This window comes from Lutra lutra, chromosome 4 (genome assembly GCF_902655055.1).
Source record: "Lutra lutra chromosome 4, mLutLut1.2, whole genome shotgun sequence".
Classification (NCBI taxonomy): domain Eukaryota; kingdom Metazoa; phylum Chordata; class Mammalia; order Carnivora; family Mustelidae; genus Lutra; species Lutra lutra.
In genome coordinates, this window is record NC_062281.1 from 78,944,754 (window position 1) to 78,961,309 (window position 16,556).

Below are 16,556 nucleotides of genomic sequence, written 5' to 3' on the forward strand. Positions count from 1 at the left end.
ATATTTCTCATATTTATTTAGAGGTCTCTTAAATAACCACATACAGGGGCGCCTGGGTGGCTCAGTGGGTTAAGGCCTCTGCCTTGTGGCTCAGGTCATAATCCCAAGGTCCTGGGATCGAGCCCCACGTCGGGCTGTCTGCTCAGTGGGGAGCCTGCTTCACCTCTCTCTCTGTCTGCCTCTCTGTCTACTTGTGATCTCTGTCAAATGAATAAATAAAATCTTAAAAAAAAAATAACCACGTACATAGATAAAACTTAGAATATAAGCAAAAATGTAATCTGACCATATGGGAATTGATGCTACTTTATCTGTGCGGTACATTGCTCGTTTCCTTAAACCCTTAGCCAGAGTCTCATATTTTATACATTTCCAACTGTCTTGATTACTTGTTTTCCTGGTCATGTTTGGTTTGAAAGTATTAAATAAGGGAGTTGAGAAAGGAAAATGTTTTTTATTTGCCAAGCTTAGCCCTTTCCAGCTGTTGCTCCATCTTCAGAATACAGGATATGTAGAAAAAATGACATATGTGTGGATGCAGTGATACTGTTCATATGTTAAAATTGTAGCATACAGTTTTGTGTAAACCTCAAGTAATTATCTCTTCTTAATTGATGAAATTTATCAGGTTTTATGCCTTGTTACATTACTCTTATTTTGCTGTTTTTTTCTTTCCTGCGTAGACCAATTATGCCTGTAACATTGAATATGAACATGGCTATGCCTTCTTGGTAAGTCAGAATTATTCAGTAAGAACTTTTTATTTATACTTAACTTTTGTGTTTTTTGTTTTAACTGGAAGTGCTTTTGTGTGTAACAATTCTTAATTATCCTTTTAGGTTGCAAAGTTATATAATTAACTTTACATTTAACCTTAAACCTTCAAGTTTAACCTTAAGGTTTTGTATTTTAGATTCAGGGGTAACCTTAAAGAGCTGTACCAACAGGTAGAGATACAGGAGAAAATGGGTAGACAGAAATACTGTAGAAAATATCTCTTACTGCTTAATAAACCTTTACTGGTTTCAGTGACCCATCATTTGAATGATCTCATGTGGCATACACTCTAATTAAGCAGCAGCCTCTCTCCCTTCCAATTTCTTTTTTTTTTTTCTCCTAAATTTTTATTTATTTATTTATTTGACAGAAAGAAAGAGATCACAAGCAGACAGAACAGCAGGCAGAGAGAGAGGGGAAGCATGCTCCCTGCCGAGCAGAGAGCCCCATGCGGGGCTGGAACCCAGAACCCTAAGATATGACCCAAACTGAAGGCAGAGGCTTAACTGACTGAGCCACCCAGGCGCCTCTCCCTTCCAATTTCTTGCCTGTCTGGAGAGTTGACAAGCTTTTAAGGAAACCACTTCCTCTTCCACCCTCTTAAGATATTTTTACATTCCCTTCTATGTTTTTACTTATTTATTTTTTAGTCTCTCAGGGATCTTGTTTTAGTTTCTACCATGGAAGCAGGACAATAAGAGGAGCAGATTGGTAAAAGCCACTCTTTCTCATCAAAATCTAGATCAGTGATGTTTAGTGTCATTTTAATAATTTTTAAAAATGTTTAATTTTTTAAGTTAACATATAATGTATTTGTTTTGGGGTACAGTTCTGTGATTCATCAGTCTTATACAATACCCAGCGCCCACCACAACACATACTCTCTCCAATGTCCATCACCTAGCCACACCATTCTGTAACCTCTCTCCCCTCCAGCAACCCTCAGTTTGTTTTCTAAGATTAAGAGTCTCTTACGGTTTTTTTCCCCTCTCTGGTTTCCTCTTGTTTGATTTTTTTCATTTCTTTCCTTGTGATCCTCTGTCTTGTTTCTTAAATTCCGCATATCAGTGAGATCATACGATAATTGTCTTTCTCTGATTGACTTATTCCACTTAGCATAATACCCTCTAGTTCCATCCACATCGTTGCAAATGGCAAGATTTCAATTTTTGATGGCTGCATAATATTCCTCTCTCTTTGTGTGTACCACATTTTCTTTATCCATTTATCTGTCGATGACATCTGGGCTCTTTCCACAGTTTGGCTGTTGTGGATATTGCTGCTACAAATATTGGGGTGGAGGTGCGCCTTCAGATCACTACATTTGTATCTTTGGGGTAAATGCCCCGTAGTGCTGTTGCCAGGTCATAGCATAGCTCTATTTTCAACTTTTTGAGGAACCTCCATACCGTTTTCCAGAATGGCTGTACCAGCTTGCATTCCCACCCTTGTGTGTTTTATATCAGGAAGTAGAGTCAGTTCTTTGTTCCTCTAAGCTACTTCCAGTCTGTTGTCATCTTGTCCTCTCTGCTTGTTCCCACCCATATCTTACCCACCCCTTCACTTCCTTTTTATCTCTTCTGGATTCCTTGACAGCTTTCACAAGTTCCTGCCTGCCGTGCCCATTGGTTCTTTCGTCTTCCCTCTCAGGCAAAATTCCCATCTAGAACAGAATTTCTGGCTAATGTGGCTAGAGACCATTAATGAAAGAATGTAACTTGATAGAGAAATGGAAAGGGCCAGAGGAAACCTTCCCTTGGGTCTCTAGTTGGAGGTATCTACTATGTGTGATGAAAAAGTTTTGCAGAATGTGGATAGAGCTCGGTATAATTCCTTTGCTCAATACATATGAAGGTAGTGCATGTGAGAATGACATGGTAAAGTAGCTCTGTTCCCAATTGGATTGACTTATGATGCAATAGAAGGGGAAAGGAATGGCTGGAATTTATTGCAAACTTTTTAGGGGAGTGTATGTTGAGATTCTTGCTTGGCTGTAAGATTAGACTAGGTATTTTCTTAGATTAAAATTATGTGATATTATGATTTTTTAACATTAAATCTGTATCTAGTTGGTGAAAGGAACAAGTAGAATGTCAGAATCACACATTTAAGTTAATTTTTTGGCCTCTGAGACATTTTATTTTGAGTTTCATTTTCATGGTTAGCCCTTTTTATCTTGAATTTAGTGAAACATACTTTTAGAATCAAATAGCTCTTTTAAGATTTTGCCTTATTTTCCAGGTTTGATATTAGTGGGCTTTCACCAGAGTCACAGGAGGATGAACCTGGAATTAAACAGGCAGCAGAAAATGGTAAGTACAGAAATATTTTACAAAGACAAAAGCATTCTTTTTTTACTAGGTTCAATAGTTTTATTGGTGTTGATAAAATAATATATAATTTTCTGAACTTAGGAGTTGTTGCTATTTCCTTCCTTTGTGATCACTCTCTAACTTGTTTGCCATGATGGCTACATGGACTCCCTTAACTGTAAATGAAGATGAAATAAATGGGGAAGAATGGCCTTTATCAAACTGTATTGTATTTATTATCTCAGTTGGATACATAATTTTGCTTTGATTTACATAGACTAATAGAGAAAATAGTAATTTTCTTTCTTCATTAAGGAGACTTGAAATAAGGTTGGGTATAGTGATATGATCATACATAATGTAATTTATATTGGGTAATTTTCGTGTGGTAATAATAATAGATGCCACTGATTGAATACTTAGTTATTAAACAATCCAGGTAATTCTTGTAAATCATCTAATTTAACACTTCTATGACATAAGTCTTAGCTCTACTTTACAGAATCTCCAAAGTGTGTTCTCTGGTTGGTATTCCATGTTTCTTATGGATGTGATAATTCCATTTATTTTTAGAGTGAAAGCATAAAGAACACTAGCTTATTGGGAGAAGTCTGATTTTAGAAAATATATAGAGTCATCCTTTTATGAATGTGATGAAGTTTTTACAAGTAGATGGGATCACTGGGATTGACTTAAGAATAATTGGGTGGTGACGCAGCACATATTGATGAAACAAGCCTGGCTGTGAATTGATAGTTGCAGAAGTGAGGTGATGTGTACCTGAGAGTTACTGCACACTTTCTATTTTTAGATTTGTTTGAAAATTTCCAAAATGGCTTAAAAACCAGTAGGATCTTTTTTTTTTTTTTTTAAGATTTTATTTATTTATTTGACAGAGAGAGATCACAAGCAGGCAGAGAGGCAGGCAGAGAGAGAGGAGGAAGCAGGCTCCCTGCTGAGCAGAGAGCCTGATGCGGGGCTCGGTCCCAGGACCCTGAGATCATGACCTGAGCCGAAGGCAGCGGCTTAACCCACTGAGCCACCCAGGCGTCCCCAGTAGGATCCTTTTAAAAAATGTTTCTAAAGAAGAACTTCAAAACAGGGAAGATACACTCAAAATGCTTTGGCAATTTGGGATGGTCAAATCAAGAACACTGGCTTTTAGGATCATCAAAATGTAGGTCAAATCGAGAATCCTGGAGCTAGGATTTTTTCAAACAATAATTTGATGACAAAAATAAGTATTGGGTTTGGGAGTGAGTTGTTAGATCTTGTGGAAGATAGGGGAGGGGCAGGGCCTTGTGGAGAAGACTGGTAGGCCTGGTGATTTCCAGAGTGAAAAGTTCAACCCTAGCAATAGAGTTGGCCTGTGACATACTTGACATTTCTTTCCTTTCCAAGGTGATGTATTATTGGAGAAAGTGAGGCTCAGACTCAGAGCTAGGAAAGAATGGAGCCTCTCTTGGAGGCCTATAAGAGTAAGTTCCTGAACAAAAAAAAAGTGCTCAGGTTAAGGTCCAGGGAGCACAGTGGTGCCCTCGCCCGTATGCAAACGGTGATTGAAATTGGAACACTACTGCTCTACTGTTGACTGCTGTCTTTGTAGTTTGCCAATATTATCTCAGCGCTTAGTGTAACCTGGAGGGTTAACTAAAGCTTTGTGAAACTTGGGGGGAAGTAGTCCCAACAACTCACCCAGTGGCAAGCAACTAACATTCCCCAGGCCCTTACCTGAACCTTCCCTCCTCACATCTTGGCCATTATTCCCTTTCTTTGGTGGTTGGGGTGGGTGTTAAGATTTTATTTAATTTATTTATTTTAGAGAGAGCATGTGTGTGTTTGCACAAGCGATAGGGAGGAGCAGAGGGAGAGGGACAAGCAGACTGTGTACTAAGCACGGAGCCTGACACAGGGCTTGATCTCACGACCCTGAGACCATGACCTGAGCCGAAATCAAGAGTTGCCGCCTAACCGTCTGAGCCACCCAGGCACCCCCATTCTGCCACATCTGCAGTCTCTATCTGACTGAGGCTATGCAGTCTCCTGTAAATAAATACCTCACATTTCTCAGTACTTCTTTTATTTCTTAAGCCCCCTTTACTGTTCTCTAGCCCATTCTTCCATGCCATAGTCTGGGCATTACTTTCCATACTCACTGTAACTCAGTACTGAACTTTTTATATAAAAGGAAAATAGTTTTTCATTTGGGCGTTTGTTTTTCTCAGTGTTTTAGAAAAAGCAAATTTTTATTTTTTGATAAGAAGTACGAAGTTGGAAATTTTAATCTTTAAAAATGAAACTCTTGGTGCATCTAGGTGGCTCTAGGTGGTTAAGCATCTTCCTTTGGCTCAGGTTACGGTCCCGGAATCCTGAGATGGAGCCATATGTCTGCCTCCCTGCTCAGCGGGGTGTCGCTTCTCCCTCTCTGACCATTACTCCTGCTTGTGCTCTTACTTGCATGCTTGCTCTTAAATAAGAGATCTTTAAAAAAAAAAGAAAAAGAAACTCTTGTACATATGTAAAAACGGAGGACATAATCTGTAAAAGGTGCAGTTACTAAAAAAAAAAAAACAGGACAGGTTATAAGGAAAAAAGGAAATTCTAGGAGTCCTCAAGTTTTATAGTTAATGATTTGTGTCAAAGTATTTTGCAGAAACAAAAGACTCACTTGATTTTTTTCCCCCCTGCATCATTTATTGGCTATAGGAAAAAATTAGTACTGTAGTTTTTAAAATAATAGAATGAACTTTTTTTTTTTTTTTTTTTTAAAGATTTTATTTATTTATTTGACAGAGAGAAATCACAAGTAAGCAGAGAGGCAGGCAGAGAGAGAGGAGGAAGCAGGCTCCCTGCTGAGCAGAAAGCCCGATGTGGGGCTCGAACCCAGGACCTGGGATCATGACCTGAGCCGAAGGCAGCGGCTTAACCCACTGAGCCACCCAGGCGCCCCTAGAATGAACTTTTTAAACACTATAACAAATTGTGTAATATATTTATATTTTAAAGTGGTAACTTTTAGGTTGATTCATTGAAGAGCGAGAAATATATTTATAAGAGCAGAATTGACCATAGATAAAAGAATAGCTGTTGATTGATAAGAGAAAGAACTATTGTTTATAAATTATAATAGAAATAATTGAACAGTTTAAACAACACCTGCAAATGAGTTTTATAATGAAAATACATTCTAATTTTGTATTTTAGTTAGTAGAGTGCTTCAAGTTTTTCACTTGTTTTGACCTATTTTATCCTTTTTAAAATGGTGTATTTAGGCTTAACTTTGAAGGTATTAGTGATTTAATTTTATGTTGTTTTTAGTAAAAGCTTTGATAGAGCAAGAGGTGAAGAATGGCATTCCTTCTAACAGAATTATTTTGGGAGGATTTTCTCAGGTAAGGTAAAGTTTGGGTGATATGTTATTGGTATATTTATCTAGGAGTCTGTGGATTCTGTTCTTTTCTATAGAGGAGTCTTTTTTTAGTATGTTATAGAATCTGATGTACTGTTCTCTTTGTTTTTAATATTTAATCTCTTTGTTTTTAATACTATTATCTTTAATGCTGAATTAAGTTTGAATGGACTAGATATAGTTAATTATGAGAATGTATCCTTTCTGCTTTTCTAGTTTTCTCCAGCAGTTGCCTTCAATTTCTAGATTATGTCTTGAAAATTTACTAATAAGGAAATTGATTCACACTTGGAATGTATTTTCTTAAAATAATTATCACACATGTAGTTAGGTATCTAAGTTGATGCTATGTACCCCCTTTAAACAAAATTGTGATTTAATAAACACAGGTATAATTCCCCTGTCTTAAGAGGAGACTACTAATAGGAACAGTAGGGTAGACAACAAGAGAATTTCTTCCCTCTTTTTGTTACAGATTCCCAGTGGTTGAGCCCCACAGACTCCCCTGTAGTCAGTCCCCTTGGGACACAATCCAAGTAGGGTCTCCCACAAAGTGACCTATAATGCTGGAGGTTGCTGGTTGTTCCCCCTGAGTTCTCTTCTTCCACTGCAGAAACGAGAGGTTCTCGGGAGACTCTCTGGGTGATGCTGCACTGGCTTGGGAGAGGGGCAATGCAGTCAGCGTGTAGCCACTTCTCTTACCTTTTGGCGTGGTCTCTCTTGGTTTCTGTGGTTCAGAGGGTGCCTCAGCCTCACCCTCTCCCCTCATGTGCTAAGATTCTCGGTGGTGTCCTGTCCATGATTAGATGCTAGTTCTTGTGGAAGGGAGCAAAGTTAGGAACGACCTGTGTCCCATCATGATGATGTCACTCTATCATCTTTCCTCTTTTTGTCTTGTAGAACAGATTTTAGATTTAAGTATGTGATTTTTGACATCTTTCTGTACTTTTTCTCCTACCTCCTATACTTTTTCTGCAGACTTAGTTACCTCATATTGACCTTACGTCTTTATTTCAGCTTATCACATGTTCACCTTGTCACCCATCCCAGATTGCTCCAGCTTCTTCTTTTTCTTTTTTTAATATTTTTTATTTTATTTATTTGACAGAGAGATCACAAGTAGACAGAGAGGCAGGCAGAGAGAGGAGGAAGCAGGCTTCCCGCTGAGCAGAGAGCCTGATGCGGGGCTCGATCCCAGGACCCTGAGATCATGACCTGAGCTGAAGGCAGAGGTTTTAACCCACTGAGCCACCCAGGCGCCCCAGATTGCTCTAGCTTCTAATCTGTAAACCTTCTAAATCAAGAACTTAGTGTTCAGACTGCCTGAATTAGGACAATGTCAGAATTGGGGAATTCTTTAGAAGTTAGAATTCAGTAGAAAGATAGGTTGCCAATACAGTATAGTAAAAAGAGGTTATTGGTTTGGTATTTGTTGAAGTCAAGATAATGTCTTTTGTAATACACATTGTGACATAAATGTAGGTACAGAAGTGAATGTTTGATTCGGAAAAAAAGCTAACATAGGAGACTATATAGTGAGATTTGTTGATTATGATTTACAGAAAGGAATTCGTCTTGCCTTAAGCAAGAAAGAACAGATTATGAGTCTGTGGGATCACATCAGGAAAACAAAGGATGAGAATGAATCAGGGCCTCAGGAAATAGCTAAGACAGTGGAAAGCCCTTATGGCTTTCTTTCTTGTCTCCTGTTTTTCTGCCCATCTGCTTCATTTGCCTTTTCATCTACAGTTGGTGCTCTCCACCTTTACAGTCTATAGCTTTTCCAGTTCTTGAATTTACAGGTTCCAGCCACACAAAGAGACAGGCTGATAATCACTGAATCCCAATTTCAAAATCTTGAGAAAAGGAACATGACTATCTTCGATGAGAAAGAATCTCATATTTTCATGGGGCCCAGTGACCAAAGGCATGGTCAGAGTGACTTTGCATCTAGAATACTAACGGGAATGCTCTTCCCAGAGCGCAGGGTATTGTAAGCTGGGGAGACAAATACTCTGAAGGTGCCTGCTACAGAGTCCTTATGATCTTGAATTTTTGCTGTAGAGAAGATTACCAACTTAAGACTACGTTTGATTTTATACCTAAGACTTTTCAGAGCAGAAAATAAGTATAAGTTTAGAATGTTCCTAAGGCGATTGTAAGTGCATTTAAATATAGTTAACTGTTTCTTGATTGATTCCGTGGTTGCTATGTTCTCAAAGTGGTATTCAGTATAGAGAATCATGTCCTTCAGGGCATGGTGGGGTGGGGTATGTATGTATTTCTGCTAGTTTGCCTGATTTGATTTGACATCAGACGTCCAGGTTGATTTTTTTTCTTTAATGGACATTATTAATAATAAGAAATCTCTTACATTGCTGTTAGCAGAGGATGTGTTCCATTGACTTTTCTCTGCTTGTCTTTCCAGGGAGGAGCTTTATCTTTATACACTGCTCTTACCACTCAGCAGAAACTGGCTGGTGTCACTGCACTCAGTTGCTGGCTTCCACTCCAGGCTTCATTTCCCCAGGTAGCCTGACTGATACTTGTAGCATTAGATTACTGAGCTGGGAGATCACAGATAATGTTGGTGAGAGGTCTTTTTTTTTTTTAATTAATCAACTATATATTTTTAGATCAGTTTAATAAGTTCATAGCAAAATTGAGCAGAAAACAGAGAAAGTTCCAGTCTGTGCACAGGCTATGGACACCCTGCAGCCCTGTGGTACCTTTGTTAGATTGTGTATCATCACTCAAAGCCCATCGTTTACCTCTGTCATCCTTTCTTTATTTTTCATTTTTTTTAAAGATTTTATTTATTTATTTGACAGAGGGAGAGAGGGCACACAAGCAGGGGAAGCAGGAGAAGCAGGCTCTCCACTGAGCAGGGAGCCCAACGCAGAGCTTGATCCCAGGAGCCTGGGATCATGACCTGAGCTGAAGGCAGCTGCTTAATGACTGAGCCATCCAGGCGCCCCAAGTCATCCTTTTTTTTTTTTTTTTTTTAATATTTTATTTATTTATTTGACAGAGATCACAAGTAGGCAGAGAGGCAGGCAGAGAGAGAGAGGGGGAAGCAGACTCCCTGCTGAGCAGAGAGCCCGATGCCGGGCTCGATCCCAGGAGCCTGGGATCATGACCTGAGCTGAAGGCAGAGGCTTTAACCCACTGAGCCACCCAGGCACCCCCCAAGTCATCCTTTTTAAAAAACAATTTTCTGGCACTTTTGCGATATACCTAGTAGGCTTTATCTGAATACTATATTGTCTTTATTGTGGATTGCAGAGAATGGAGTAAGAAATAAGTCCTTTTGTCATAAATCTTATATTTGAAGTGTTTGGTATATTTTAAAATGTATATATAAGTTTAGGACAATCTTTTACACACAGAAATAAAATTTTCAAATGTTCAGTATTTTTACTGCTTAATAGCAAAATTTTACCATAGAATAGAATTTCTAAGTACTCAGTAGTGTGTAAAGCAATATATGATACACATGGTAGAAGTGGACATTTATTTTCAAATTCATTTTTAAAATCTAGGATCTTTTTCCTCATCACTATATATAGTAATTCTTTGGTGTCTTATATATACTAAATGCTGTTTATTAACCATCTTATTTAAATCAGTTAAATAAGAACTGAGAAGAACATGATTCTGTTAAAACACACCTCTTATTTCAAGATACTATGAACATATAAAGAATAATTAAGATTGAGTCTGCTTCAAGAAACCACTTCATTGGGAAAACAGTAATATAAGACAGGAGAGGGGCACCTGGGTGGCTCAGTCAGTTAAGCATCCGACTCTTGGTTTTGGCTCCGGTCATGATCTCAGGGTCATTAGATCAAGCCCCACTTCAGGGTCCATGCTCAGCTGGGAGTCTGCTTGAGATTCTTTCTCTCCTTCTCCCTCTGCCACTCTCCCTGCTTGCACGCTTTCTAAGTAAATAAATAAAATCTTTTAAAAAAGCAAGACAGGGTGATCATATATCCTATAGAAGTTTAACTGAAGAGTTGTGGGGAGTATAGGGAGAGAAGGAATTTTATTTCTGTGGCCGAGTAGAACCTATGAAATAACATATTATATTTGCATATCTAGCTACAGTTGTAAATGCTGGCATATAATGCTCTGTTTTCTTTTATTTTTTGCAGGGTCCTATCAGTGGTGTTAATAGAGATATTTCTATTCTTCAGTGCCATGGAGATTGCGATCCTTTAGTTCCCCTACTGTTTGCTTCTCTTACTGCCGAAAAGCTAAAAACATTAGTAAATCCAGCCAATGTCACCTTCAAAACCTATGAAGGCATGATGCATAGTTCCTGTCAACAGGTAATTGTTTGGGAGCAGTGATTACAGAGATATATTTGCAACTTTTTTCATGTGATATTTTTAATGTAAGTAGCATTTGATTGCTTGGGTATTTAAAGGAGTTAATTAATGAATTCACATTGAATCATAGGTTAGCAGGATTTAGATCAGAGTTTATTCAATTTAATTCAGCAAGCATTCACTGTTTTCCTATTACATGCTGGCTTTGTGCATAATTCAAAATACAAAACATTCCTTTTTATTAAAATTTAAGCCAAATTAATAAAATTTAAAATGTAATAGGGGAAAAGGATATATATCCAAGTAATTGTGGATATATATCCAAATAATTGTATAGAAAACAGAATGTGATAAGTGTTATATTTGAAGTTTTCAAAGTTCTCTAAAAACACTGAGAAGAGTGAGATTAATTTTATCTTGGGAAGTACTGACAACATGAAGCAAAAGCTAGATTTGGAAGAATGGGTAGGATTTGAATAGCAAGCGTGCAGAGAAAGGGAAAGGGAAAGCAAGCTGTCCAGTTGGGCCATGGTCTCATGAAAAGCTGGCTGTCCTAGAGCAGGATGCTGTTCATAAAGTAGGTATAAGGAACAGTTTTAGGGTAACAGGAAGGAGATAATACTGAGTTCAGTGAACATACTGAGATTGATAGGCCCCTGTGATAACAAAATGGGTTTTGGAAATACTTGTCTGAAGCTCAAGCCTGTGATAGAGATTTAGAATAATTGCCAATATTATTAATCACTGAAGAATTACCATGGGAGAATATCATGAGACAAAAGCCAAGGGATAGAACCTGGGGGTGAGAGGAGGGATTAGAAGGAGTTAGATGTGGAACGAGAGTACAGGAGGAGAGAATTCCAGAGTGGTGGTGCACCTGGCTGGCTCAGTCGGAAGAGCATGCAACTCTTGATCTTGGGGTTGTGAGTTTGAGCTCCACTTTGGGCGTAGAGATTACATACATAAACAAACTTTTTAAAAAATTGGTTAGGTTATTTAAAAAAAAAAAGAAAAAGGGGGTTCCTTGGTGGCTCAGTCAGTTAAGCATCTGACTTTGGTTCAGTTCATGATCCCAGGGTCCTTGGATTGAGTCCTGCATCGGGCTCCCTGCTCAAGGGGGAGCCTACTTCTCCTGCTCCTGCTCCTCGCCCCCCGCTCATGCTTTCTCTAGCTTGCTTTCACTCTATCTCAAATAAATATATAAAATCTTTAAAAAAAAAAAAAAAAAAGGAATTTCAGAGTAGAAGGGAACAGTGTCCCATGATTCAGAGAACAATTGACAAAAAATAGACCAGGAAGAAACTACCCAATAGTAAGCCATCTGTGACCTTGGATGTTTGGGGAGATGGAGCCTGCAGTGGATTGTGTAAAGTGGATAGGGAAATGGGAAAAGTAGAGGCAACATGTATCAATCTTTATTTAAAAAGTTTTTGTGAGGGGGGGAAAAGGATAAAAAGACTCTTTAATGGTTGGGAGAAAAAGACTCCCTTGATGAGGGAAGGAGGAAGAAAATGCGATGAAAAGAAGGTAATATCTAATAGGGGGAGTCTTAGGGAAATCGAATAATGTAAATAAGTCCTAAAATGGGTAGTGCTTGCCTTCAAAGAGGAAAACAACACTTGAGAATCTAGAAGAGGGTCAATGAATATGAACAAAGATTGGTGAGGTAGTAGTAGTTGAGAGTTCACATTAGATCCTCTATCTTTTCAGTAAAGTTGGAGATATGGTCACTTGATAAGAATGAAGGAGGCCTGCATCAGTTTGGAGGCTTGAAAAGGCCTAGAATAGGGACGCCTGGGTGGCTCAGTTGGTTAAGCAGCTGCCTTCGGCTCAGGTCATGATCCCAGCGTCCTGGGATCGAGTCCCACATCGGGCTCCTTGCTCATCAGGGAGCCTACTTCTGCCTGTGCTTGCTCTCTCTCCCTCTCTCTCTCTCTGACAAATAAATAAATAAAATTAAAAAAAAAAAAAAAAAAAAGAAAAGGCCTAGAATAAAAATTGATAGCCAAGCACTGAGGTAGTCCCACATAAAACTGTTTTGTAACCACCCGGCCTGGCTGAATCATTTGTTTTATAGACAGAGAAAAGAGGTAGTAATATGGTTTATCCAGAAAGACAAGGGGGCCTGGGATTCTAGGCTGTTATTGAGAACATAGTTGGAACCATCAGCAAGTGCTGAATCCAGAAAACAGGTGGGCTGGCACTCCAGGTATTCAGGAGGGACTGAGAGCCCAGAGCACTGGTTTTCAAAGTAGGCTTTATGTTATAAATACCCTGCTGCTTAATAAATATTCGGACACCAGAACTCCACAAACTCCACAATTCTGATTCAGCACATTGGGGGTTAGCAGGTAAACTCAGGTATTTGTGTTTGTGTGGATATGTTTTTAAAATAAAGCTCCAGGGGTGCCTGGGTGGCTCAGTCAGTTAAGCAGCTGCCTTGGGCTCAGGTCATGATCCCAGGGTCCTAGGATCTAGTATTGAGGCAGGCTTCTTGCTCAGTAGGGAGCCTGCTTTTCCCTCTGCCTGCCGCTCCCCCTGCTTGTGCGTGCTCTCTCTCCCTGACAAATAAATCAATAAACTCTTTAAAAAAAAAAGGATTCTGTTCCCTAATCTCTACACTCAGTGTGGGGCTGGAACTTACAACCCTGAGATCAAGAATCACACACTGTTGGCACACCCCAAGCATGTGACTCTTGATCTCAGGGTTGTGTGTTCAAGCCCGAAGTTGGGCATAGAGCTTACATAAAAAGAAAAAAAAAGTAAAAGGTGATGATTTTTTGTGCAGTCACATTGGGGAACATTGGACTGAATGATGAGGAGCAGAAAGTGAGAAGAGGTAATAAGAGGTAGTCACCAGGAAACTTCTAGGACTTTAGAGCGTTGTAAAAGAGAGCACTTCTGTGCTGTGGCTTTATTTTCTGATTGACTAAATTATAAGGGTGAAGGTTCTTTGTGTTGCTAATTTGTGGGTTTGTGGAGTTAAGCCTTGAAATATTAGAGATGAGGGGCACCTGGGTGGTTGAGTGGGTTAAGCCTCTGCCTTAGGCTCAGGTCATGATCTCAGGGTCCTGGGATCGAGTTCCACATTGGGCTCTCTGCTCAGCAGGGAGCCTGCTTCCTCCTCTCTCTCTCTCCCTGCCTCTCTACCTACTTGTGATCTCTGTCTGTCAAATAAATAAATAAAATCTAAAAAAAAAAAAAAAAAGAAAGAAAAAGAAATACCAGAGATGATAGTAGGAAATTATTTGAGGGGAGTGGGAAAACCGAGCCACATGCAGGAGTCTTATAGAAACTTTTTTTTTTTTAAATGAATACTTGATATATTTTTTATCTTTTATAGGTACATGTTGTCTTTCAAATGGTTGCTTGTATGTAAATCCTTGTGAAAGGCACAAAATATTTTATGCTACGAATTTAGCGTTTCATTCTAACGAGGGAAGGTTAAAATCTAGGTTTTTCTACCTGTGGTTACTTGACCATAATTGTGTCCTTACGGATATTTCTCTGGATAAGTTTTGTTACTTCTAAGCCCCTTTCTCTCCACCTGTGTTTTTTGTTCAGCTATAGCAAAGTGCAGACCATTTTCATAGGACTGCATAATAGTTGGGAGCGATCATTTGAATGTACAGTTATAATCCTAATCACAGGAAATGTTCTGAAATTTCTGTTGAACCCTCATTTTTCTGTTAGAACTTTTCATTTAATTGACGCAGTGAGAATATGGTTTTACCTTACCTTGACACACCACACATTTAGTTGGTGGTATTTTAGTAGGGATTTAATTTCTGATTTTGTAACTGCTTATTAAATCACTTTATTCCAAACAGGAAATGATGGATATCAAGCAGTTCATTGATAAACTTCTACCTCCAGTTGATTGACGTCACTAAGAGGCCTTGTGTAGAAGTGCACACCAGCATCATTGTAGTAGTGTATAAACCTTTTCCTGTGCCCAATCTTGAAACTTATAATGTTTGCAGTGTTCGAATGTTTTGCAAATACCCACCAATGACACAGACTACATAATACTCTCTCCTTGTGGGAAATATGGTCTTTTAAGTTTCTATACATGTATTTGTATAATAGGATTCAGAATATAGTAGTATTGAAATAGGTGAAGCAGCTAAGCTTCTTTTTCCCAAATGTAATTCAGCAAAATAAAATACCGTAACCAGATTTTTTTATTACATTATTTGACAATTATTAGTATGCTTAATGAAAATTTGTTCAGGTATAAATGAGCAGTTAAGATATAAATGATTTATGCATGCTGTGACTTAGTCTATGGACTTACTCCAAAATTACTTAGTCACCATGCATTATCTGTATTTTTATAAATGTATTCGTTATATACTTAATGTTTGTAATACATAATAAGAATGAGGTGTTACTACATTATTCCCAATAATAGGGATAATGCTTCTTCAGTAAAGAGTAATATTCCTCTGTTAAGTTGATGGCCCTTTTAATTTGGGGACCAGGCTTTATTTTCCCTGATACCATTTCTATTTAATATTTTTTTTCCTCTCTAAAAATGTATTCTTTTTTTTTATCCTTCATAACAGACCAAATATTGCTTCCTTGCCATAGACATCTGCTACCAGTACATGCTGTAATTTGACATTTTGAATCACAGATTTGATGGTATTTAAAATGTATTTACTCTTACATAAAGAAACCTTTAAACTTTCTACACTTATTTCTTAAACTGCACCTTAGTCCACAGTTAGGCCTATATAGTCACTAGAATCTTCAGTCTAGATAATGGGAATAATTCTGTGGTTGTATTTTTCTGTAATTAACTGAAAGAATATGTAGGTCATATTCTAGTATGTCCTGAAATATTTAAGACATCTTAAAAACTAATTTCTAAGATGATTTGCTCTAAGATGATTCTCCTTGAGCATAGTTTTAGTTTTCTTGTTTTGTAGATATGTTTGAAACCAACTACTGTAGAAAATAAACAGTCCATTAGAAAAATTTGCTTTATTTTTATCTGCCAATGAACTTATTTGAAAACTTCACTGTAGTCAGGTGGGTTTTGTTTTTTTTTTTTTTTTTTTTTAGTTCGTTTTTGTGCAAAATTAGCAATTACTTGATTTTAAGTAGTTGAATTTTTCAGATTATTGGTAAAGATTATTGGAGAACAAATTTATGGGTGATAAAGATTAACCACAACTCAATACATATGGTATAGTTACAACAGTTTAATATGTAGCAAAAATGTATACTTGATATTTCTAAACTGTTGGTAATTTTTCTGCTGTATTCCAACTGACTAAAACAATGTTAGGAATGCATCTTTATAAATGGGTGCTAATTGATAATGGAAATAATTTAGTAATGGATTGTATAGAATGTTAATAATGAAGCCATATGTTTATGTCTGGATTTAAAAATTTTAAACAATCATTTAATAAGTCATTTTGCTTTACCTTGAGGAATAAAAATTATTGTTTTAGTTATACAAATCAGCAAGATATAACTTATAGCAAGAAATATTCCGTTGAAATGTGCTGTCATGTGGGAAAATGTAAATCTTTTTCATGGTTTCTACCAGTGTGAAATAAAATTTAATTCTGAGTTTTCTGTGACTGCTTTCTCATACTATTTTTAATATTTGGGTTTGCCTTTGAATGGTTGTCTACACTGAAAAGGGGGAAAATGTCAATGCAATCATAGCATACATTCAAGAGAGAATTTTTTTTTTTTAAGATTTTTTAT

At 37.7% G+C, this 16,556-nt stretch overlaps 1 protein-coding gene across 3 annotated transcripts in view; it reads left to right on the forward strand.

The window, feature by feature from the left end:
* Window positions 1-16,415, forward strand: part of LYPLA1 (lysophospholipase 1) — a 40,515-nt gene extending 24,100 nt beyond the window's left edge. For 2 of the 3 annotated variants that reach the window (XM_047725261.1, XM_047725263.1), the window contains exons 4-9: window positions 684-731; window positions 3,019-3,089; window positions 6,408-6,481; window positions 8,927-9,028; window positions 10,653-10,829; window positions 14,660-16,415. In XM_047725261.1, the coding sequence (XP_047581217.1) occupies window positions 684-731; window positions 3,019-3,089; window positions 6,408-6,481; window positions 8,927-9,028; window positions 10,653-10,829; window positions 14,660-14,713 (526 nt within the window). In that variant the 3' untranslated portion in view covers window positions 14,714-16,415. The remainder of the gene's footprint in view (window positions 1-683; window positions 732-3,018; window positions 3,090-6,407; window positions 6,482-8,926; window positions 9,029-10,652; window positions 10,830-14,659) is intronic. The other variant, XM_047725262.1, reaches the window with a different exon arrangement.
* The last annotated feature ends 141 nt before the right edge of the window (window positions 16,416-16,556 follow it).